Source organism: Haliotis rufescens, unplaced genomic scaffold (genome assembly GCF_023055435.1).
Source record: "Haliotis rufescens isolate VD_foot unplaced genomic scaffold, xgHalRufe1.0.p SCAF_19, whole genome shotgun sequence".
Classification (NCBI taxonomy): Eukaryota; Metazoa; Mollusca; class Gastropoda; order Lepetellida; family Haliotidae; genus Haliotis; species Haliotis rufescens.
Window position 1 is genome coordinate 1150675 of NW_025963879.1, and position 25191 is coordinate 1175865.

At 41.8% G+C, this 25191-nt stretch overlaps 2 protein-coding genes across 2 annotated transcripts in view; one reads left to right on the forward strand and one right to left on the reverse strand.

Annotated features, from left to right (window-relative positions):
- The first annotated feature begins 1049 nt into the window (after positions 1–1049).
- On the forward strand, positions 1050–9560 carry LOC124116246 (mannan-binding lectin serine protease 2-like). The gene is made up of 7 exons (XM_046477503.2): positions 1050–1179; positions 1410–1492; positions 3449–3671; positions 3860–4077; positions 4980–5123; positions 8505–8662; positions 9300–9560. The coding sequence occupies exons 2-7, from the start codon at positions 1441–1443 to the stop codon at positions 9474–9476; spliced, it is 972 nt and encodes a 323-aa protein (XP_046333459.2). The 5' UTR covers positions 1050–1179; positions 1410–1440; the 3' UTR covers positions 9477–9560.
- Positions 9561–16911: 7351 nt separating this feature from the next.
- LOC124116234 (DDB1- and CUL4-associated factor 11-like) overlaps positions 16912–25191 on the reverse strand; it is a 31594-nt gene continuing 23314 nt past the window's right edge. Inside the window, exons 14-17 of the mRNA XM_046477489.2 lie at positions 22375–22438; positions 20756–20908; positions 19664–19770; positions 16912–19358 (exon numbers count right to left, since the gene is read on the reverse strand). Coding sequence (XP_046333445.1) covers positions 19188–19358; positions 19664–19770; positions 20756–20908; positions 22375–22438 — 495 coding nt within the window. The 3' untranslated portion in view covers positions 16912–19187. The remainder of the gene's footprint in view (positions 19359–19663; positions 19771–20755; positions 20909–22374; positions 22439–25191) is intronic.

The window sequence follows — 25191 nt, forward strand, 5'->3', positions numbered from 1 at the left end:
TGAATACTGTTCAGAGCAGCGTTACACCCAACTCACCAAACAAAGGGATACATTCATTTCACCATCCACTGACGATACGGTTTGCTTTTTCGCCTTTACCTTTGCTCTTGATCATCATGTATCTTCAAATAAGTAACACGGTGTCGGATGACTAACATACACGTGAACTCACGCATACGTAGTTTCGTTTAAGTTTCTGCTCTAGACGTTTCTCATGGTTTTCTTAAAATAATAATTCATTGGCCCTCCCATCCGTCGGGTGAGTCAGTTGTATGACAGTAAAAGCATCACACGTCAGGGTTGGGTGCACACACAATCATGTCCGTTGTGGGTCGCAGCTGGTCTCACTTCAATGATAACATACACAGATACATCACAGATACAGCAATATTCCAGCTACATGTATATGACGGCGGTCTGGAGTTTGGGTCAGACAATCCAGTGATTGACACCATGAGTATCGATCTAGGCAATTGGTATACAATGACATGCATTAACCAAGTCAGCGAGCCTGACCACCTGATCCCGTTAGTCGCCTCTCACGACAAGCATTGTCGCCTTTTATGTCAAAAATGGGTCGCTGAAGAACTATTCTACTCCGGATCTTCACAGGTCTTATCAAAACGTGAGAACATTCATTCAACAAATCGTATTAATATGCCTAATTGGACACGATTCTTTACCATTCTTGTTTTGAATCTTTCACTTATTTCTAAGCAAGTGTGATGGCACACAGTACATTTGCAGCGTTTAAATCAAGGGCGTGCGTCCTGTCCAGGTTGTCCTTGATAGCTTACGACTCGGGCAAGACCTTTGGTAAATAGGCGCAGCTTTATATCATATGCTACGCACAACCCTTTAAATTAGACGCTTTACAAAATGACACCCATGGTAAAACCTATTTATCATAAACCTTAGCCTGGTAGTGTAAATGATTAACTTCAGAAAGCTGTCTGTCACGTTTAGAAATGGGAGGATGAGAAATATACATCCATACAACTGACGCCCGCACCGTCATCTTGGCAAACATCTTGATCGGCCCAAATACCGGTATTGAAAAGATGTATGTAGATTGTGATGTATCAAAAGGGCGAACTTGATTGACGAAAACCTTTTGCAGGTTCGTTTAAAGCAATAAGAGGAGTTGCTACACTGCTATCCTGTACGACTGTTCACAAGGTTCGGTTCAATAGTATATTTCATGTTCCGTTAAAATTGATATTAATGTTAAAACTAAAAGACGGCTGCACACACTTTAAAATTGAAGTTTGCTACCGTTGACGTATGTATGCAGCGTGGTTGCCGTGGTGAATATGTAAATACGGCGTATGTTGGTCAATGGGTGGGGTGTAGCTAAGTCAATACGTTCTGCCTTAACTCACCTGTCATCTCGTCCCCTTTCTTCGCAGCTGCTGTCAATTCCCACATCAGCCTCACAAGATGGCCGCTCTCACCATCACGCTCTGCCTTGCGCTATTTGGAGCCGTTTTGGGTAAGTGAAGTTACATCAAATTGTTTGTTACTCAGGATGGTCGCGAAAATGAAAAAAATTGTAACTTTTTCATGCGATTATTTTTTTATGAAATGGTTTCTGTCTTTTATATTTTGAGATACTGTATGTGAATTGATAAACGAGGCATAATACAACGATTGGCGTTATGTAGCCATGCTTATCGAACCGGGTCAGCTACATCAATATCAAAATATAATACTTGTAAAATGATACTGTGGATTCTACCGGTTATGGGAATATTGGGATATATAAAATATATATAAAACATTTACTTCTGAAAGAAAAATATAACGAATACCCCCAACATATAGCCTGTAATGCTAAAACAATTAACAACACCAAAGGTATTTTTAAAAAGGAGGGGTCAAAATCCTCTCTCCTCAGTGTGCGTGTGTGTGTGTGTATATGGTGGGTGGGGTTACAACATGCTACATTTGGTTTTAAAAAGGGGGTCCGGACCCCTGGACACCCCAACCAACCCCCTCGTCTGGATCTGCCTAGGGGGGATTTAACCATTATATTTGGGGGATGCTGCCATGATTTTAACCTAATCTATTTATTGAAGAGACCTAGAGTACACGCGTGACTACATGTCCTTAGCACCTGGCTCGAGGTAAAGATTTGTTTGATATACTAAATCATTTATTAAAGAGAACCATGTCTGAACCTCTATAACTCGAACTCCATTAACTGATATGCCTTATGGTCCCGGTAGGATCCGTTGGGTCACCATCACCTAATATGGACACTCCGCTTGACTCGAACTTAGGAGAACCACGGACCTATATAACTTGTATAGGTCCGTAGGTTTATTTTGGTTTTGATTAACAGGTACCACGTTTATCTGAAAAAAATATATTTTATGTTTTACTCTAGAAAACTGGCCTGTAATTAATTTGTGTGAAGTTCATCCCGGAACTACCTTCAGACCGTCACAGTGCAGTGACACTGTGTTTTCATAGTAAGGTCCAACCCGTGAATATCCGGGTAAGAATAGGTCTTCAGCAACCCATGCTTATCGTAAGGGGCTACTATGCTTGTCGTAAGAGGCGACAATCGGGATCGGGTGGTCAGGCTGTTTGATGCATGTATCCCAATAGCGTGGATCGATGCTCATGATATCACTCTCTGGATTGTCTGGTCCATACTCGATTTATTTACAGACTGCCGTCATACAGATGGAATGTTGCAAACAAACAAAAAACATAGTAAGGCCCCACAGAAAATACATAGTGCGTACATAAATATTTTCAATGGCTCCCAACGTTTCAATTTAATGTATTGCTTAAATATTCCTACACTCTTTCGCATTGTAGCCACGAGTTTATTCAAATCGTATGTACTTAAATATAGTTAATGTGTACCTGCACAGGCTACGTGTTTGCCTTGAACCCACTCTCAGTCTTCTACATATTGCCACACTTTAGAAAACCATTAGATATTTTATACTTTAAACTGAAGAGATTTTTTAACAAAAAGATAACTTACCAAGAATCGTAGTGTTTAGCCAATAGCGGGTGGCCCAGGCGTCTCAGGCGGCGGAATTCGCTGTGCAGAGTTGCGCCCCCTGGGCACGCCAGAAACCTATAATTGTGGGCTCGAATCCCGGTTCGCCCCGATTATATTTCAAGGTTTGTGGTAAACGTCTGACACCTGCGTCACTTCGGGCTTTCCTCCCGCATTAAGCTGACACGCCGTGATATAACTGGAACACTGTTCAAAGCGGCGTTAAGCCCAACTCACTGACTCAATAAGGTGTCTCAATCCGTGCCTGGAAGGCACAGAAACGCGGCGTAAAACTTGCTCAAATGTTCCTATTGTTTTGTTCCTACCTCATATTTAAAATATTCGAATGCTTCTACATTTGGTGGCACGGGAGTGCCTAAGTTTATTTCGTTTAATCAAAAGTGTGTTTAATTTTGTTCCAACCAACAGGCCAAGACTGCGGTCAGAGTCAGTTTTACCCAGAAGGAAGAATCATTGGCGGAGTCCCAGCCTCAGCATGCAGTGTTCCGTGGCACGCACATGTCCATTTTGTCACGGACAACAAAAATCCCCCTTTGAACCCTTACGGACTCAATGCCATCAACACCCTCAACTGTGGTGCAGTCATCATTGACGAGCTGCATGTGATGATATCGCCAACGTGCATGTTCCTGTAATATATATTTGTAGTTTTACCATAGTTATTCTAGTGACTATAATAATAATAATAATAATAATAATAATAATAATAATAATAATAATAATAATAATAATTTGACGACGACGACGACGATGATGATGATGATGATGATTGGCACGAGTAAAGAGTGAGACTTTTGAGATGTTTTGATTCTTTTCAAGGTATGGAACAAATGTGCAGAATCTTCTCGCGAGGGTACTGATCGCAGCTGGAGATAATGACGTCAGCATCTATCCAGAAACCTCCACTCTAGGCTTCACCCAGGAACAGTTCCGTATTCCGGAAGCCATTTACTTCCAGGACGAGTACACCATTAGAAACCAGGCGGCCCTTTTCGCATCCATCAACCCGAATATTGAAGAATTCAAAGCATTTAGAGGCAAGTTGTCAACGGACCATCCTTAATTATCCATTGAACTTAGATCTCCATGATGACTGCACTTCCAACAGTTACAGAATTCCATTATGCGTAGCTGGTTGCCCTTCCAACAGTAACCGAATACCAATACTCGTAGCTGCTTGCACGTCGAACAGTAACAGAATTCCAATGCACGTAGCTGGAGGCACCTCCAACAGTAACAGAATTCCATTGTGCGTAGCTGGTTACACTTCCAACAGTAACAGAATTCCAATGCACGTAGCTGGTTGCACTTCCAACAGTAACAGCATTCCATTGTGCGTAGCTGGTTGCACTTCGAAAAAGGGTTCGGTTTGGAAGAGATGTCACCGCCTCCAGCCTTCTTAACACATAGCAAAGAATGTTTCTCGCTCATGGGTGTAATTTGATTGAACGGCTATGTAAGTGTCGTGCCTTTGGACTCAGGCTCACAACGAAGCTATTATAAGGCATCGACCCAGGGTATTTACCATAATACAGTGGAGGTATGCCAACAAACTGATACAATTCTCAGTGGCAATCCACTACACCTCTAAGCTCCTAGTAAGTGATGATCAGCTCATCAGACTTGTGATGACCCAATGGTCGATGGCGCTTTTATTCGCTATGCAGAATTACGCCCCTTACACTTAACAGGAGGTCCTAAAGGTTTGATTATGATCCTTTGTATATCAGCACAATTGCCACCCGGACAATTGCCACCAAGATCATTTCCCACCCGGACAATTCCTACCTAGGACAATCAATACCCACCTTGCCACCATAAGCTTGCTCGTTGATTTAACCAAAGTGGCAAACATTTAAAACCATTTTGTGATGCTCCCCTGCAGTAAACGGCTTTAAACCAAATCACTCACTCATTCCAGATTCTCTGATTATTTCAGATAACCAGTGTGGGATAATAAAGGTGACCGAACCGTTCGTCATGAACCAGTGCGTCAACAAATTATGTTTGCCCACAGCGTCTGACTCTGCCTGTACTTACAAGGGATGTATACACACTGGGAACGGTCTTCGCACACAAACATGTAAGTGTTTGTGGACAGCCAGTAATGTATACAAACTTGGAACGTTCTTCGCACAGAAACAAGTAAGTGTTTGTGAACAGCCAGTAATGTATACACACTGGGAACGTTCTTCGCAAAGAAACAAGTAAGTGTTTGTGGGCAGCCAGGAGTGTATACACACTGGGAACGTTCTTCGCACAGAAACAAGTAAGTGTTTGTGGACAGCCAGTAATGTATACACACTGGGAACGGTCTTCGCACAGAAACAAGTAAGTGTTTGTGGACAGCCAGTAATGTATACACACTGGGAACGTTCTTCGCACAGAAACAAGTAAGTGTTTGTTGGCAGCCAGTAATGTATACACACTAGGAACGTTCTTCGCACAGAAACAAGTAAGTGTTTGTGGACAGCCAGGAGTGTATACACACTGGGAACGTTCTTCGCACAGAAACAAGTAAGTGTTTGTGGACAGCCAGGAGTGTATACACACTGGGAACGTTCTTCGCACAGAAACAAGTAAGTGTTTGTTGGCAGCCAGTAATGTATACACACTGGGAACGTTCTTCGCACAGAAACAAGTACGTGTTTGTTGGCAGCCAGTAATGTATACACACTGGGAACGTTCTTCGCACAGAAACAAATAAGTGTTTGTGGGCAGCCAGGGATGTATACACACTGGGAACGGTCTTTCACAGAAACAAGTAAGTGTTTGTGGACAGCCAGTAATGTATACACACTGGGAACGGTCTTCGCACAGAAACAAGTAAGTGTTTGTGGGCAGCCAGGGATGTATACACACTGGGAACGGTCTTTCACAGAAACGTGTAAGTGTTTGTGGACAGCCAGGGATGTATACACACTGGGAACGGTCTTCGCACAGAAACAAGTAAGTGTTTGTGGACAGCCAGTAATGTATACACACTGGGAACGTTCTTCGCACAGAAACAAGTAAGTGTTTGTTGGCAGCCAGTAATGTATACACACTGGGAACGGTCTTCGCACAGAAACAAGTAAGTGTTTGTGGGCAGCCAGGGATGTATACACACTGGGAACGGTCTTTCACAGAAACGTGTAAGTGTTTGTGGACAGCCAGGGATGTATACACACTGGGAACGTTCTTCGCACAGAAACAAGTAAGTGTTTGTGGACAGCCAGTAATGTATACACACTGGGAACGTTCTTCGCACAGAAACAAGTAAGTGTTTGTTGGCAGCCAGTAATGTATACACACTGGGAACGGTCTTCGCACAGAAACAAGTAAGTGTTTGTGGGCAGCCAGGGATGTATACACACTGGGAACGGTCTTTCACAGAAACGTGTAAGTGTTTGTGGACAGCCAGTAATGTATACACACTGGGAACGGTCTTCGCACAGAAACAAGTAAGTGTTTGTGGACAGCCAGTAATGTATACACACTGGGAACGTTCTTCGCACAGAAACAAGTAAGTGTTTGTTGGCAGCCAGGAGTGTATACACACTGGGAACGGTCTTCGCACAGAAACAAGTAAGTGTTTGTGGACAGCCAGTAATGTATACACACTGGGAACGTTCTTCGCACAGAAACAAGTAAGTGTTTGTTGGCAGCCAGGAGTGTATACACACTGGGAACGTTCTTCGCACAGAAACAAGTAAGTGTTTGTGAACAGCCAGTAATGTATACACACTGGGAACGTTCTTCGCACAGAAACAAGTAAGTGTTTGTGGACAGCCAGTAATGTATACACACTGGGAACGTTCTTCGCACAGAAACAAGTAAGTTTTTGTTGGCAGCCAGGAGTGTATACACACTGGGAACGTTCTTCGCACAGAAACAAGTAAGTGTTTGTGGGCAGCCAGGAGTGTATACTCACTGGGAACGTTCTTCGCACAGAAACAAGTAAGTGTTTGTGAGCAGCCAGTAATGTATACACACTGGGAACGTTCTTCGCACAGAAACAAGTAAGTGTTTGTTGACAGCCAGGGATGTATACACACTGGGAACGTTCTTCGCACAGAAACGTGTAAGTGTTTGTGGGCAGCCAGCTGTCTCTACTCCCTTATCCTCTCTTTTGGGTCACGAGAAAAGGAGGCACGGGTGGCCGAGTCGTGTTTGGCGCCACAATTGCAGTGCAGAGTTAGGACCCTTAAGCAAGCCAGAAACCCATGACCGTGGGTTCGAATCCCGGTTCGCCTCGATTATGCTTCTAGGTTTGTCAGCACCATACCCGTGCTCGTGGGTTTCACTAAAGTGGTAAACGTCTAAGATCAGCATCATTTCGGGCTTTCCTCCTACATTAAGCTGACACGCCGTGATATAAAGGAAATCAAGGTACCTGACTTACGCACCTGTGAAGATCCGGGGTAGAAAAGGTCTTCAGCAACCCATGCTTGCCGTAAAAGGTGACTGCTTGTCGTAAGAGGCGACTAACGGGATCGGGTGGTCAGGCTCGCTGACTTGGGACGACGTGGGGCGTTGTTCACAATACCAATCACAAGTTCATCAAGTCCAGGCTCAAATATTGACAGACCGCCGTCGTATAGCCCGAATGTTGCTTACTGCGGTGTCATACAAAATTAATAATGAATTGATATTTGTGCAAAGTAGCCCCGCTATAAGGGACACCTGGAATATCAAAGACCCTGGGCTACGATTGCTTTCTAAAACAGGTCCTGATATATGTTGACGGTAATCGAGCGCTGTTGTGCTACTGGCCGCTTTCAAATATTGATGGTGCCAACCCCTCCTCCCCTGAATCCCAAATACCATCTAAATACCATCATTATTGCACATATAAGCGACTTCCATGCACGTATGAGTGTGTGACTGCTTGTACTAGTTCAGGACTGGTGCTAACCCACTGAGATACCATGACAGTTTAACATGAATACCCCACTGGGACAATGGAAATACTAACTCCGAGCCGACAAGTCCTTGTTTTAGTCCCGTTATGCCGAGCGACAGGCATTCTTTTGGTATGATGCGACCGGAGATCGAACCCCCGACCTTCCACTCTCCGGGCGGACTCTCTACCACTAGACTACGGAGGCGGTCTGACTTCAGTAAGGAGGTAGTTATGGTCACCCATGAATCAATCGGTGATGCCTGTGTATAAGATACAATTATCGGTACCGGTTGATCGATGGCGTTCGAGCGTAAATAGAACAGACCAGCTCTCAGCTTTAAGAAGTGGTGGGGTAGCCGAATGGTTACTGCGCTCGTCCCAACGAACGCCCCGTTTCGATTCTCAAGGGTAGAAAGAGTAAAGCCCATTTCTAGTGTACCCTGTCGCGATGTGCCTTGAAATACTTGATTGCTTTTCACTTTTCGAACAAGTTGAGACTTCCAATGTATGTAGCTGCACATATTCATTTCCTATTTCTGTCCTTGCATTTATTAAGAGATGTCGTTATTTCTTTTCTAGTACCCACTTCAGAGCCAACAAGGAACAACCAGACCGACATTATCCGCATGACCGCTCTACCCCCTGCTGCTTGTGCTGTGCTGGAGGCCATGGGAAAAGCCCTCCCTGCAAACGGGGGTCTCTGTGCCAAGTCGGAGACCGGTGGAGTCCCATGCATTGTAAGCGACCACTCGCCAAGACCAATATATCAGCCTCGTACCATGTGATTGTTACGGGGCACGGTAGCAGAGCTGCGTCCCAAAGGGGTGCCAGAAATCCCGGTTCGCCCTGATTATGTTTCTAGGTTTGTCAGCACCATACCCGTGCCCTAGGGTTTCCCCCAGTGGACCTGCATCACTTTGGACTTTCCGCCCACATCAATCTGGCATGCACTGATATAACTGGAATACGTTCAAAGCGGTGTTAAACAAAACTCAATCACTCACGCACCTTAAGTGTCACACCAATGATATTTCCGGTTAAGAATATAGGTCCTCGGCAAATATGTTGATTGTTTGGTGTCTGGATCATTTGTGTATTAGATGGTTACCATGTGTGTATCGAATATTTGTCGGATAAACCTACACATTGCTACGGCGTCTGGCAATGGTAGAGTTCGCACACGCCGCCTTATTTCATAAGCCTACTAGAAACTGAAAGGTGATGAAGCGTTGTGTATTCAAACCCGTTAAGTATTGACGATGTTGAACATTTAAGCGATTAGTTGTTCTCCATAGCAACTTTCATATTTACAACGGGACATGAAGTGTCCAGGATGAAAATACGGCTATTTCCATTTACAATTTTTGTTTTCAGAATGACAATGGTGGTGGGCTCGCATGCTTCAACACCGACACCCAACGCTGGTTCCTCCAGGGCACTGCTCTCGTCGACAACTGCAACGCAGCATCGGCCTCAAGTTTCGCTGATATCTCTCAATGTCTTACCTTCATAAACGACACATTGAACGGACGCACTGCTCCCGCTGTGTAAAGGACAACAACCTCAAATGACGACCTATTACAGTGACTAGACTCAAAGCCAGTTATGATGCAATAAATATGTTATTTTGTCAAAGTAAACCTCTTCTGTTTTCACTTACACTGTTTTACGAAGTTATGCTGTGACGAGGGAATGTTGTTTTACGCTAGGGAGAATTTAGTCTGGCTGTAGGCCGGGCATGGCAAACCAGCGGTTGACTGTAAGGGCAACGATACACATTGACTAGACACGATGGAACAAAGTCAGATCATTTTCGCCCTGGTTCGATTAACCACATGGGTACAATGTGTGAAGCCCATTTATGGTGTCCCCTGTCGTGATAATGCTGGAATATTGCCAATAGCGGTGTTAAACCATACTCGTTCGCTCATTTCTTTACCACCTCGATTCTGAAAGTTTGATTTGTACAACTGTAAACCAACACTGTATACAAATATTCCGTGGACGGTGCTCCCTTTTTGAGTATCGATGCCCAGACACGCAGAAACTAAAGGGTAAACATGTGACTGGTCATTTATTAAAGGGGTGGGAGGTTTTTGATGCACATATGTACTGAAAATAATGACCATCCCTAATGCTTGTCATAGTTTTTGAGTGGGGGCACGGGTGGCCCAGTCGTCTAAGGCACCGCGATTCGCTGTGCAGAGTTGTGTCCCTTGGGCACGCCAGAAACCTATGATTGTGGGTTCGAATCACGGTTCGCCCCGATTATGTTTCTAGGTTTGTCAGCACCATACCCGTGCTCGTGGGTTTCACCGACGTGGTAAATGTCTGAGACCTGCATCACTTTCCTCCCACATTAAGCTGACCCAGCAGTTGTGTATTGTGTGAAAGATAGTTTTAGTTTTTAAAAAGTTTTAAATCAAGACATTTTAAAAAAAATAACACCATGTGGAGGTAATCTTTTGGTGCAGACTAAGCGCCAGTACGATTCATTTTTTATATATAAAAGCGCTAACTTAATATATTTTCAATTTAAACTTTCTTTCTCAGTCCTCAAACAAGAGCATGTGTCATGAAAAACTAAGCAATTTCAACTGACCTAATATGGAGGAAAGTCGAAGGTGATACAGATGACAGAAATATACAATATTGGGGATGAACTCAGGAAAAACAGGTGAGCACAGGAATGGTGCTGAGAAACCAAAGATTATACAAACACTAAACACCCATAAGGACATGAACAAATGGCTACTTCAACAGTATTTCTGTTATATCATGGCGTGTCAGCATGAGAAAAGACAGCATTAACATTCCCCGGCTGAGGTGAGGTAAGGTGAAATGAGGCTTCACATGGCGTTCAAGATTATTGCACTTATAGCTACGTGCATGCACGTGTATATGTGTGGCTGCTTGAACTAGTCCGGACTAATGCCGATTTTATAGTGCTAGCCCACCGGGAAACCATGCCACAGTTTCACATAATACCCCACTCAGACACAGTATATTGACTCTGAGCCGACTAGTCCTTGTTTTAGCCCCTTAATGCCTTATGATGTGAAGGGTAAGAAAAAGAACCATCTTTCAAAGAACTGTGGTATGACACGGCTGGGGATCGAACGCATGACCTTCAGCTCTCCAGTCAGACACTCTATCCACTAGACCACAGAGGCTGTCCACTCCTCGGCTGACTGACGCTTGGAAAAAAGTTGGCAAATGAAATAAAGTCACCATTAATTTTAACTGTAATGACAATGAGGATTGTGACAAGAATGTTGTTTCATCGAAAGGATCTGTTTTGTTGTTCATGATGTCAATCACTGGATTGTCTGGTCCAGACTTGATTACTTACAGACCCCCGTCATATAGCTGGAATATTGCTTAGTTAAACAACAAACAAAACATTTAAGCAAGCATGAAATGCTCATATCCCAATATTACATGTCCAGATGTGTGCAAGGCATTAGCCCCTATAAAGGTTCCTGCCAAGGAAACATTCTTTAACACTTCCAAACTATCAAAAGGCACCAGGCTACCACTAGACCTGTCTATGTGCCAAGTTTTGTGAAGAAATATTGAACATTTTTCAAGATCTGCTTCGAAACGAGCACTACAACCATTTTCAGTCTAAGTCAAAGTTGTTGCTAAGGAAACTCGAAAAATAATTTTTGGAGAAAAAAAACTATCAAAAGGCACCAGTTTATCACTAGACCAATCTATGTGCCAAGTTTGGTGACGTTTGGTTTGGTTTTCAAGATCTGCTCCAGATACAACCACTACTGACATTTTCGGTCTAAGTCAAAGTCGTTGCCATTGAAACTCATAAAGTAAACTTTTCAAAAATCACAAACTATCAAAAGGCACCAGTTTACCACTTGACCTTTCTCTGCGTCAAGTTTGGTTAAAATATCCCTCATGTTTTTTTAGTTCTGCTCCAGAAATGAAACAGAAAGACTGAAGGATGGATGGAAAGCACCCATTCCTATATTCCTATAAAAGTGGGTGGGGGGCCACAAACACACACACAGAGAACCTACACAACCACCCCCATCCCCAGCCCCACTATCACCCTATCCACCGCTGGATTCGCCACTTTGTGATATAACTGGAATACTGTCAACAAAAGTAGCCTCAAACCCAACTCACACCATTACACAGTAAGCAGCCAATTGGAGAGAACAAACAAATGGTCAAACAAATGCTGTGAAGGACCATCCATGGTCAGGACGACCTCCTGTCACATCCTAATGTCAGGGCACTGATTCAATTATTAAGATGACAGTCATCAGCAATGAGTCACGTCCTGCAGCCACAATGGCTACCCAATGGATGTCTGTCCACCAGAACCTTGAGGAACCACTTAAGAGCAGCAGGAATGGCGTCCAGGAGAGTCATCAATCATCCCCAACGAGCAGATCACCATCAGGGGTTCCGTTTGGCATGGTGTTTAGCAGGATGGGCTTGGAAGTGCAACTTGGAATCTCGTGCGCCTAACTTCTTTACTTTTATCATTATGGTATTGACCAAGACTCCTTGACTTTCATGCTACATTTCGGACAATGGTATGAATACACAAACCCCAGCCCATCAGTAATTTTTTTAATTAATACGCAGAGAACACTGTTAATCTGTAATACTAGTTAAATTGTCCAGATTAAATACTTTCTGGATTAAGTTAGAAGAAGAGGAAGAAGAAGAAGAAGAAGAGGAGGAGGGAGAAAAAGAGTGAGTGTATGAGTATGGTTTTACGCCACTTTTAGCAATATTCCAGCAATATCACGGCGGGGGACACCAGAAATGGGCTTCACACATTTTGCCCATGTGGCTAATCGAACCTGGGTCTTCGGCGTGAATAGGGAACGCTTTACCAACTAGGCTAAACCACCACCCCAGGAAGAAGAGGAAGAAGGACAAGAACAAGAAGAAGGATGAGGAGGAGAATGTCCATTGAATAAATGTAGAAGGTCCAAAAGATATTCATCCGGAAGGCAAAGTGTCCAGATTAACAGGGTCAGGACGAAGAGAATTTCACTGCATATTAATCACAAAAATCATAACTCAACACTTTACATAAATGAACATCAAATTATGCATGTATATATTTTATTTTCAATTTTTTTATTTGTTTACACTTGAATACCCAGATTTATTTCTAGAATATGTTCAGCTGCCAGTGTCTCTGTACAAGAAATCAATACACACTGGACATAGCACTGGGCTGCTTCCTGACAGTGATGCCTGCTTTCCTCACCAGCAGGCATCATTAAATCTTGCCTCAAAACACATACAAGCCAGCTGGAAGGACATCATGACGTCATCAAGACTGATGTGACATCAACTGCTGGTCACATCACTTTCGACTATGCTTGCATGTCGAGTTAACAAGTTCACAAGACTACTTGAATATTGCAACACAAAAATATTTGCCGAAAATAAATCTCTGCATGTTGTGAACTCATAATGACATATTTGTTCTGTGTCAATGGTGCAGCGGTATATAGCAAGCCAAAGTCCATTCAAGTTGTTATCGTGCCCTGAATCCTGAATACCATCTAATTTTTCAGTCTGAGTCTCATTTACTCACCCCTGAATCCCGAATACTACTTAACAGAAATCTCAAAACCACATGTCTGAATTCACTTCACAAAGGCAGAATGTCAGTCACAGACGAAAACCTATAGAACAAATTGATGGGGGCCTCAAAGGGTGAGATTTGTAGTTAAATTACTAAAAATGTAGTCGAAAAAATATAATATATAAAGGAATTTTATTACACACAGAAATATGTTTTCTTTCAAATGACTCTTCATACCAAATAAGATTTTATTTGGGGCCCGCATACCACACTGCTGAGCCCGAATACTCGCAAAACAGACCCCCAAATCCTGCATACCAAAGGTGGTTGGCACCCTCTTCAGCATCACAAGTTTTTGCTGCAAAAATCAAACATCAGACGAAGGTCCCATCCCCCAAAAAGTAACATCAGCATTAATTAAGGAAATTTGATTTTCAAACTCTCTTAGTGTGCAACATGTCAGCTTTTCTGTTAGCTCAACTTTTGTGAATGTCAAATATAGCATCCGATAATTGTCAATGAAATTTCTTCTTAAAACACTGAGGATGAACATAATCTCAAAATATATTTGTGTGTGTGAAGTGTCAGCAGAAAACATGACTTTGAAATTGGAAAAAATAATCCATTATGAAAATATATCAAAATATACTGAACAAAAAAACTTAATAGTTTGGGGGATATGTTAATGAAATTGTGTGCTCAGTCTTCATTTTGTTCAGTATAGTTGAAAATAGGCTGGGAGACCTATGATCCAACACATACAGTTAAACCCTGTTATCTCGAAACTACTGTGCTCTAACTTTGAGATGTTCGGACATTTGACAAAACAAGGCATGAACTAGTAACAGAATTATTGATACCACAGCAATATGATTGCAGTCAAGAAATTAAGAGCACAACACATCAAACTGAAATGATAAATAACAATTGTCACAAATTATGTACAGTGTACATGTACCTTATCTCACCAATATCGCCTCAAGCTTGTTAATTCACAGCTTGGATATTGTGAGTAACGTATCGCAGCTTGGAGTCCTTTAATCTGACCTTGATTAGCGCATGGAAGTGCCGCCATGTATTAACTCATGTCTCCTCGCAATGTATTAGTTCTCAATAAAGAATACCATTACAAGATAAGAACATAATCGGTACAACTGGTTTAAAGTGCACAGGGGCGGTCAGGTAGCCTAGTGGTTAAAGCGTTCGCTCATCACGCCGAAGACCCGGTTTCGAATCCCGACATGGGTACAATGTGTGAAGCCCATTTCTGGTGTCCCCCGCCGTGATATTGCTGGAATATTGATAAAAAGAGGCGTCAAACCAAACTCACTCACTCACTCACTTAAAGTGCACAGTACTTTTACAGCGATGTAAGACGTGTGAGGAAAGGTTCTAGATAAACTTGCGCTTCTCATAACTGTTAATGTGGCAAATGCCAATTTCAAGATAAAGGTACAAAATTCTATAGTACAGTCAAAGTTGGGTCTGAGTCCAAGGAACAAGAATTTAATATAAGCAGGCAAATATATATGCATTTGTATAGCAAAGCGGTCAAGACAGGAGAATAGGTTGGAGATATCTGTACATTCAAGGTAACAGGGTTCAACATAACTAAGTTTGACTGTAAATAATACATGTTACCGAGGCAAGGTAGTTAACTGACCGTAAAAGACCAGTTTCCACCCTTGACAAACTGGGCTGGAATTTCTGGGCTCATTAGTTTGAGTTATGTCACTTCCGCTGACCAATAAGATTCCACTTCTCATATCACTTGCATTTGCCTCAAACAAAATGGTGGCGCCCAGTCAAGACGATCAGATCGATAATCAAAATCTGAATGCAATAAAACGAATCTTACTTTGCGAGGCGCGACAAATCACGTGAGGACCTTGATTAAAAGATTAAAAGATTTGGAAAATATCTGTTGTCGCCGAGTTGGCTGTACACATGCTTAGCAAATCCTGCAATTGACCGAAATCTGCAAGGCAGTTCACGAATCAGATGTTGATTTTGGTACGCGATGTTGATTAGACAATGCATATACTCGTTAGTCCAGCCAAAATTCCAGCCTAGTTCAGCAAGGGTAAAAACTGGACTCTTAAAGTCAGTTTATTCCCTTGCCTGGGGAAGATGATACAGCCACATGACTCATACTCGCATCTGTATACAAAGCCCTTTACCACTGTACAGAATAAAAACATCTACATGTGTATGTTACATTATGTACAGGTATTAGTTTATAATGAAAATAACATTTGATTCTTCTCGGAAATAGAAGAATTTTCTCACTTGACAATGAAATGATTTTCTTTTGAAGAAAGCTGTTCCATCAAATTTGAAATTTTACTTCTGACAACAACCTTCTAAAGTTGTCTGAAAGTTCATATCACTGGTGTGAAAGACTGAAACTATAACCAGATACAATGGCTGTGTACTGTGATCAAGGGAAAAAATGTAAAAAGCGTTTAAGAGAGAAAAAATTTAGTCTCTTTTTCATTTTTTCTTCGTAAATTCAAATTTTCAGTTAATTCTGTGCCTAACAACCTCTCAAAGTTTTCTCTTTCTGAGCTGTGTAATTTCTGACACAAAGAATCATAGGCTAGATCCAGACGGCTTGAATTATACATATTTACCCTTCTTATCTACACTGTGTGACACACAAATCTTGAAAGTATTTTTTTTTAAATTCAAAAGTTTGCAACCCAAAATTCTTTATTTTATTTTTCCGAGTTCCGAACTTTCATTTAGCCATTTCATACAGAGGTGAAATATCAAGATAACTGCAAAGATTGATCAAGTCATAAAGTAACTTTGCCCTATCGTCCTGTGGCTTAACAGCTATAATGGTCGTCACGCTGGCACAACGTCAACATGTCCCAGCATGCATGATGCCAGATCAGCAAACTGTTCTCTCTCTAACATTGAGGGAGAACAATCCTTCAATACAGCAGACTACCAATCTCATTAAAATGAGATCTTAGTTCTCGCTATTGCTAAACAAAGATCTGAGGACATCCCATAACGGGTCATGTCAGAACGACCTTTGATCGAACCAATCAAAGCATCGCTTACCAGATCGTGAAAGTGACAGTCGGAATGTGTTTCCAAATCATGCAACCTCAAAAACGTTAACACAGGGTATTCCGAACGACAGTTACGGCCTGTACGACTGATTCCGTCAAAATTATCGTCTGTCTCTCGCTTCCGTAGGATTAACATTTGAACGGAGGAGGCGTTGCACAGTGCATGGGAAGCACTGCCATACAATCCCAACCATATATTAGACATTCCGGAATGTTCGATTGTTCAGTTTTCAAAATTTTAATCGAGAACATATTTTTCAAGCGTAGTCTGAAATGGAAGTCGCCAGGTTGAAACATGTGCCATAAAGCACGAGAAAGCTTCCTTCAGATTGGTCATTCCATTGGTCGGTCAAAGTCCGCGAAAGGGCGTTCTGACGTGACCCGTAATGGTATGTCCTCAGATCTTTGTTTAGCGGCAGCGAGAACTTAGATCTGATTTTAGTGAGATTGAGCAGACTACACACTAGGAAACCAATGCTGACAACTCCAGAACATCACCTTGTCAACAATAAGCAATATCAAGCTCCCTTGAGCCTGACACAAGTCATTGTTTATAGGTTGGAATTGCCACTGAGATTGTTACCAATTCTTTGCTTGTTTGTTTGTTTGTTTAGTTTCTTTGTTGTAAACACCACAATCAGCAATATTCTCGCCATATGACCACTATGACTGGACCAGACAAACCAGTGGTTGATATTATGAGCAACGATCCATGCCACCAGGGGATGTCGGTCACAGAACCTGACCTGTCATTTCATTTAGTTGCTAAGTAATCCAAGAATAGGTAGCTGGGGTCATATCTGACAAGGATTACTTACATGCAACCATGATAACTTTGTTAATGTATTGGGTTAAATCTCTGGGAAAATAGTAGGGCAGGGACGATACACCAACTGTGAGATTCGATATGTGTCACGATACCATGCTCACGATCTGATACATATAACGATATTTCATGTGCTCTTATCTGTGGTGAGGAGGCCATCTTTTTTCATGGTCAGGATGGCCCAAAACCTGGCACACTGACACTTTACAGTTGGCAGTGTCAAAATATGGGGCAGTGGTTGTAAATATTTATGTTTTCACTCCTAATTTTCACTACCAATTAGTGTTTAGTATTACAGTCATTGAAGCAAACATTTAAGGTAGGAGTCCATATTTTTTACTTTGTGGCGACATTCGATACTTATTTTAAACCTAGGAAAATGCACTAAAACACAGGGTAATTTTCTCAAACCCACACACATCAATAGTCTTTTTACAGTCAATTCACAAAGCATATCTACTATCACATTTGAAGGTATTCATCCATCATTCACAGGTATTGATATTGGGCAAGACAAACACACTTGTGTGTTCTGATACTTTCACAGCCAAGGAAGAACAATGTTCCTGGTTCAAACCTAGGAAGAGGTTTAGTGATTCCACATCACATCATCACGATGTCTGTATCTTCATCTCTGGGCACACCATGTGCTTCCTGTATCACATGCGCAATGGATGCCTCATTCAATCACTGACACATCATCTAAAACCTACAGAAAGTCTTTTGTGTCATGCAGACCACAAGAAGTCTGGTTGATCAGACACAAATAAGAACAGTGTCAAATGAAAGCAAGTCAGACATCAATCTCATTAAAATCCGAGGACATCCCATTGGGGGTCACATCAGAATGAACTTTCATCCGACCAGTCAAAACTTACCAGATTGGAAAGTGACAGTCATCATTCATCATTCATTCTAAATGACAGCTATGGGCTGCACGACTGAATCCGTCAAAATCATTGTCTATCTCTTGCTTCAATGGGATAAACATTTGAAATGGAAGAGATTTTCAATAATTCTTGTAAAGAAATGCCATAAATCTATAAAAGTCAACTTTCTTTTGTTCAGTTTTCAAATTCTGAGCTTTGTCAAAATAGTTTTCAAAGTGTAGGCTGGAAAGGAAGTTGCCAGTTTGATACTAGTGCTGTAAAGCTAGAGAAAGCTGCTTCCTGATTGGCTAATGTTGACTTTTTGTTAGTCATTTCATTGGTTGTTGGATAATGTTGACTTCTTGTTAGTCATTTCATTGGTTGTTGGATAATGTTGACTTCTTGTTAGTCATTTCATTGGTTGGTCAAAGTTCGGGATAGGTCGTTCTGACGTGACCTGTAATGGGATGTCCTAAGATCTCTGTGTAGCTGTACCGAGGCTGAAGATCTGGTCTTAATGAGATTGGTCACACATGTTCAAGTGTCAAATGAAAGCCAGTCTGACACTTTTAGGACAAACAACTATGTTGTAAAACTGTTTTCACCTGGTTAATACCTTAAACTTAGACACGGATATATATCAACCAATCCACAAAATCAAAATCATCATCATGCCAACAAGGCAAATAACAGGTTAGCCCGCCACTGGCGTTCTGTTCTGCCAATGATCTGAACACAACAACTACCCTAAGTTTATGTACACTATGGGAATTTCGACGGTCGTAAATCTCCAATATCCTTCATATCAGGCCCTTGTGACACTGTTATATTGAAGGCCATACTCTTGCCATACCAGCCAGCCGTGTATCATTTGAGTTAAGACTTCTTGTTGCCATGGCGACACTGGCACTATGACAGGAGGTCCCTATATTGTGTCTCTCGTTGTGCCTTGGCTCGAAGTCGGCTACTGCGCCGAGCTCGTGATGGTTTGGTGTCCTGGAAATTACAGCATTCCTCATCATCCTGGAGGTCCATGGCATCTGTGCTAAGGTAGTCCCACTTGGCCACCGTCCCATCCCACTGGAAGACAAGAAGAAATGCAGGGTTCATACAGATGTCACACACATTATCAACTTGTTCAGTGGGCTGGACTGTATTACAAAGTCATGTGCCTAAAGGGTGGTGCTCACTAGACACTGACCATCAAGCATTTCATTCCAAATTGGTTCACAAATGTTTCACTCCTATCGTTCATGTAATAATAATACAAACAGGAACGATATTAATAATAATGTAGCATTAATGATTATCATCATTATCACAATGATGATGATGATGATGATGATGATGATGATGATGATGATGATGATACCACTGTTACTCACTGATGTGCTCATGATGATGTTCTCATATGGGTGCCAGGATACATCTCGCACACACGCTCTGTGGCCCTCCAGCTTACGAACAATCTTCCCCGTGAGGAGATCATAAACTGAAAACAGTCAAGTATACATAGTTAACCTACATTTCATCTACCACCACCCACAGGTGGCATACATTGGTCAATAAATGTAACTACCACCCACAGGTGGCATCCATTGGTCAATAAATGTAACTACCACCCACAGGTGGCATCCATTGGTCAATAAATGTAACTACCACCCACAGGTGGCATCCAATTAGTCAATAAATGTAACCACCACCCACAGGTGGCATCCAATTAGTCAATAAATGTAACCACCACCCACACGTGGCATCCATTGGTCAATAAATGTAGCCACCACCCACAGGTGGCATCCAATTAGTCAATAAATGTAACCACCACCCACACGTGGCATCCATTGGTCAATAAATGTAGCCACCACCCACAGGTGGCATCCAATTAGTCAATAAATGTAACCACCACCCACCGGTGGCATCCATTGCTACCGCCAAACAAAGATCTGAGGACATCCCGTTACAGGTCATGTCAGAACGATCTCTCGCGAACTTTGACCGTTCAATGTAATGACTGACAAGAAATCGACATTAGCCAATCAGAAGGCAGCTTTATCGAGTTTTACAACACTAGTTTCAAACTGGCGACTATGCTTCGAAACATATTTTGACGTATTCTCGGTTAAAAAATTTAAGACTGATAATAAGAACATTCTAGATGGCCTAGATTGTATGGCTATATCATAAAACCTGTAACTGTCATTCAGAATACCCTCTGCTAAATATTTCGAGGTTGCAAGATCAGAAAACACATTCCGTCTGTCACTTTCATGATCTGGTAAGCGACGCTCTGATTGGTTGGATGAAAGGTCGTTCTGACATGACACGTAATGGGATGTCCTCAGATCTTTGTTTAGCGATAGCGAGAACTAAGATCTGATTTTAATGAGATTGGTTTGTGATCATTCAGGGAACATTAAGCATATAAAGGTTCCTGGTTCACCTGGAACAGAAGATGGTAACTAAAGCAGACAACTCACTGACAACGTTCCCTGTAGCACATCCGGAGTAGACATACTGCTGGCCCGTCGTGAACTGAGGCGAGAAGTGACAGCGGATCAGCGTGTGAAGGACACCGTGGCCCTTGAAGGTCATCAGTGACGTATCACCCGCAAGTCGATGACGCTTGCCCACTGAATCATAATAATAATGATGAAGAGGAGGAGTAGGAGGATTGTAATGGTAATGATCTTGATCAAGATAATAGTGAGGATATTAATACAAGGTCATTCAAAACCACAAGACTCTACACTAGCTCAAGCTACATGACTTTACCTTTGTCAATAGATCAGTAAAATTTTAATTTCAACTGGATTATTGTGGGCTGCTACTGGTAAGCCAGGATAAGTTGAGTTGGGACCTGACAATTAACCCTGTATGACTATGTATAAGGTTCGCCCACTGGCGCGTACCATTGTGAAGAAAGAGGTAGCGGGTGCGTCAAACAGTCTGATGGATATGTGCATGTCCTGTCTTGGCTAACAAGTTTTAGCTGCGAGTTCATTAGCACATAATAGTATGTGCTCATGCGACGTACCTGATGACTGTGTAAAGGGTGACAGCAAATTTGCATTGATAACAATAATAGAGAAGTATTGTGACAATGAAGCAAATTCATTTGTTGCAAAAATGGAATATATACTTCTATCACACGACTTTTAGAGAATTCTGGAATCAACTTGTCACACTGTCCTCTTAATAGTCTTATGAGCAACACGTGTGTCCATGGGAGTGAAGTCAATTTCATCGTCATGTCCTGTATGTGCACAACATGCACACCCCCTCTCTACCTGTAACAAACCAATCCAAATGCCCAAATTCTGTGCACCTCCTACTTGTCTCAAATGTGTTTGGTGAGTTGGTTCAACTTATCCTGGATTACCATTTTTTAGCAAGGGGGCAAATGTAATAACATAAGGTTCCTTTTTTAAGCAGACACTAGGGCTAGGACAAGTCCAAATTTACTACCCGGGTACCCATGCCCCAATTACCAGATCTTACCTGGGTACCCGGTGTTAGTCTCAAGAAATAGGTACAAATGTCCGATTGGTAATAGTTTGACCTTAGCCCTGGCAAATGTATTTAGATGCATGTATAAAACGATCTGGTCATGCATACACTGAAGTTGACAGAAGTTTTATCTCTTCAAACATTTAAAGTCTGAAGGAATGTGTGCATAGTCAGAAAGAAATACGAACATTAGTCACTTATAGTGTAACCGTGGAAGTTCTAGATAATTTTTGCCATTAAACAATATATCACGTGACTAACCACGGCTCCGTGTAGTCATGTGGGTATCTGGCCCCTGCGCAGGAACCACCCAACCCGAGTACCCGAGTTACCCGTCCCAGCCCTAGCAGACACCAGAGCGTTTAAAATCCTGTGACAGTGTGGGACAAGACTGAACCCCTAGAAACCCACAAAGCAGTCAGCTGGTCAAGCATGTTCCCCCATCTACCTACCATACTGCCATCTACAATAACCTGCAAGGGGCTTTCAATCAGTTTGTATACCCTATTCTGGTATTTTCTCTACTCCTGCTGTGAGGTTGGTAGTGGGTTCGTGGGAGCCACTGTTTGCCCTCCGTCCTTGTACTTACTCTTCCAGGGGACCTGTTGCCATCGGTAGTCCCATCTCTGGTTGGAGACAGCCTTCTTTGTGGCCTGTACAACAAACAGGGGACGTGATGAGGTGGAATGGGGTTTAATGTTGCCTACATTATTATTCCACTTATACAGCCACATGCACATCTCTTTTTTTGTTAGTGGGAGTGTTTGTAATGGTCCAAACTAATACCAATTTTATAGTGCAAACTGAGATACCATGCCACAGTTTAACATGGATACCCAACTCAGACGCAGTATACTGACTCTGAGCCGACCAGTCCTTGTCTTAAGACCCTTAATACCATGTGCCAGGAAGGGTAACAACAAGTACCATCATTTAACGTCTCCTGAATGAAAAGACCATGGGAGGGAACCACCGACCTTCTGTGTTTCAACATACAACTACAGCGATTTAAATCAGATGTGTAAGTGAACACACACTTTAAGGTTTCCAATGTGAAATCGGGCACTTTCTTACAAGCTTATGTGGTGATTTGGCCGTCAAATCAGCTGTTATAATCAGGAACATACAATTGGGATTTGAAACCTCTGATTCACCATTCTTAATCCAGTATGTTACAAAGACAGCAAGAATGTCAATTTAACAGAATGCCATTCAGCAAAACCAATAATGACATTTACAATAGACAGAGAACTGATGCCCCGGGATCCCAGCTTATGATGTTCATGACAGTTTCCCCAGCCAGAGGGGAATCCCACTCAATACACTGAATCTAAGCAGCCTTCAATTTCAGGGCCCTTTCTCACCAACCTCAAACAAGGTTGTGTTGACTCTACATAATCATCAGCGTGCCACATATATTCGCCAGTTTTACACAGTGGAGGCATGGTTGACAACAACCATGTGTCTACATTGACATCATCAGTTAGAGCCCAAGGTGAAGCTTAGAACCAAAGCACCAATAACGTTTAAACAACAACAATTAAATTTTCGTTGTGTTCATGGAAATTCCTGCATTCTGATTAGCTGAATTAGTCACGTGTTATTGCATTCATTTCCCAATGAATGTAAAAACTTAAGCCACGCCCACCACGGCACACTACTTTTATTACTGCGGAATGTCGGGGAATCCCAATATTACAGCGGAGGGAATTCCCTTTCTGCTCACGTGTATCGTCATGTACAGGACATTTAGCGACTTTCATGCATAGTCATTGTCCAAACTACCCTTTGAAACTGAAGGCCAAGAATCACGCAGTAAATGACCATGTTATTTGAAACAGCCGCCTTCTCTCGGACATATTTCTTCCGGTTCGTTACAGTCTGACTGTTGCAGTTCTTTACGCCTCTTGCCTTAATTGACAGGTCCAATGAACATTGTTTTAATCCCAATCTCCGTTGATTGGCTACTGACTGTAAGCGTGTCAAGTTATGTGCATAAATTAAACGATCACCTGATTCATGTCACGCCACTGTATGTATTCCTACACCTGGAATGTTTATCAATGTCGTCATTTTTGTCTGTTTTGATATATGCAACTGTTTTGGGTTAAACTATTGTAGATAAAACAGGTTTTACGTTGTTGAATTCAATTATAAGCATTGACTGTATATTTTTTTCGGTTCATTGAGGTATGAATCGAAAAACCGATGTGCAAACTTTTGTAAGAATCCGCTACGCAGATTCATACAGTTTGCACATCAGTTTTTCGATTCATACCTCAATGAACCGAAAAAAATACACAGTCAATCCTTAATTGTTTTAATGGCCATGTAAGAAGTAGGGATGTTGCAATGCAGGGGTCACACAATACGATAGATATCTCGATACAGAAGCCACGATACTATACGCATCTCGATACTGCATATTCAACATTTTTTGCAGTCATTTGACTGAGAATAGAGTCCATAGACTCTCTCATTAAGGTAAGGAAGGACAACTGACAACTGACTTATACCCATCAACATGACTGAGTCAAGCTAACTATTCTGTATGAGAAACTAATAAGAAACAAACAAGTTTACGTACTGTAATGTGACCAGAATCATGGAAAAGCTGGTCTGTCTTATTATCTGGGCGGATTCGTAGAGACGACCAAGAAAGTTATGAATTAAAAAAATAGTTTTAATAGCTTATTGGTATTGATGCGAGATCAACATGGACAATCAGTATGGGGTTAACTGTGAATCGATGCAAAATTAAATGTAACAGATATCATATTATATCATATCATATCATATCATATCATATCATATCATATCATATCATATCTCATATCATATCATATCTCATATCATATCATATCATATCATCGTTGGTGTACCAACGACTTGCAACATCACTAAATACAAGTATCTTCAAGAACTAAAAACCACTGTATGCATCACCCCAGCATGATGAACCTGAATTGTGTTCCCTGAGAACTGACTTCAGATATGTGCAGAAACATACATACTATTTCAGAGAGGTGGGGCCGGGTAGTGGCAAAAACATTGCATAAATATATTTCGATACAGGTATCTGCATTGCAACACATACAGCAAATGAGATATATTGGGAGCTAAAGTGTTACAGTGACTGACACTAATTATACATGCTGGTCCTGGTTTTTTTAAACTAAAGTAAATATAACTCAGTACGACCAGTTGCCACCAGTTTGTAGTCATGGCTACAGGGGAGATAATGTAAGACAGAACGATTACTAACATGTTTCTGGCGTTTTGTTAATCAATTTCGAAGCGAAACATCATTTATGAATGAATTTCTTGTTAGTTAGTGAAACAATATGAATATTAACAAAACTTGTTATATTTTTTACCCAAAATACCCAATAACAAAAAGAGCATT

Excerpts from the sequence above, each read along its gene's own strand:
- LOC124116246 (XM_046477503.2), top strand. The coding sequence starts at position 1,441 with ATGGCCGCTCTCACCATCACGCTCTGCCTTGCGCTATTTGGAGCCGTT. Across the intron at positions 3,672-3,859 it reads TCGCCAACGTGCATGTTCCT|GTATGGAACAAATGTGCAGA; the intron begins GTAATATATATT and ends ATTCTTTTCAAG. Across the intron at positions 4,078-4,979 it reads AGAATTCAAAGCATTTAGAG|ATAACCAGTGTGGGATAATA; the intron begins GCAAGTTGTCAA and ends TGATTATTTCAG.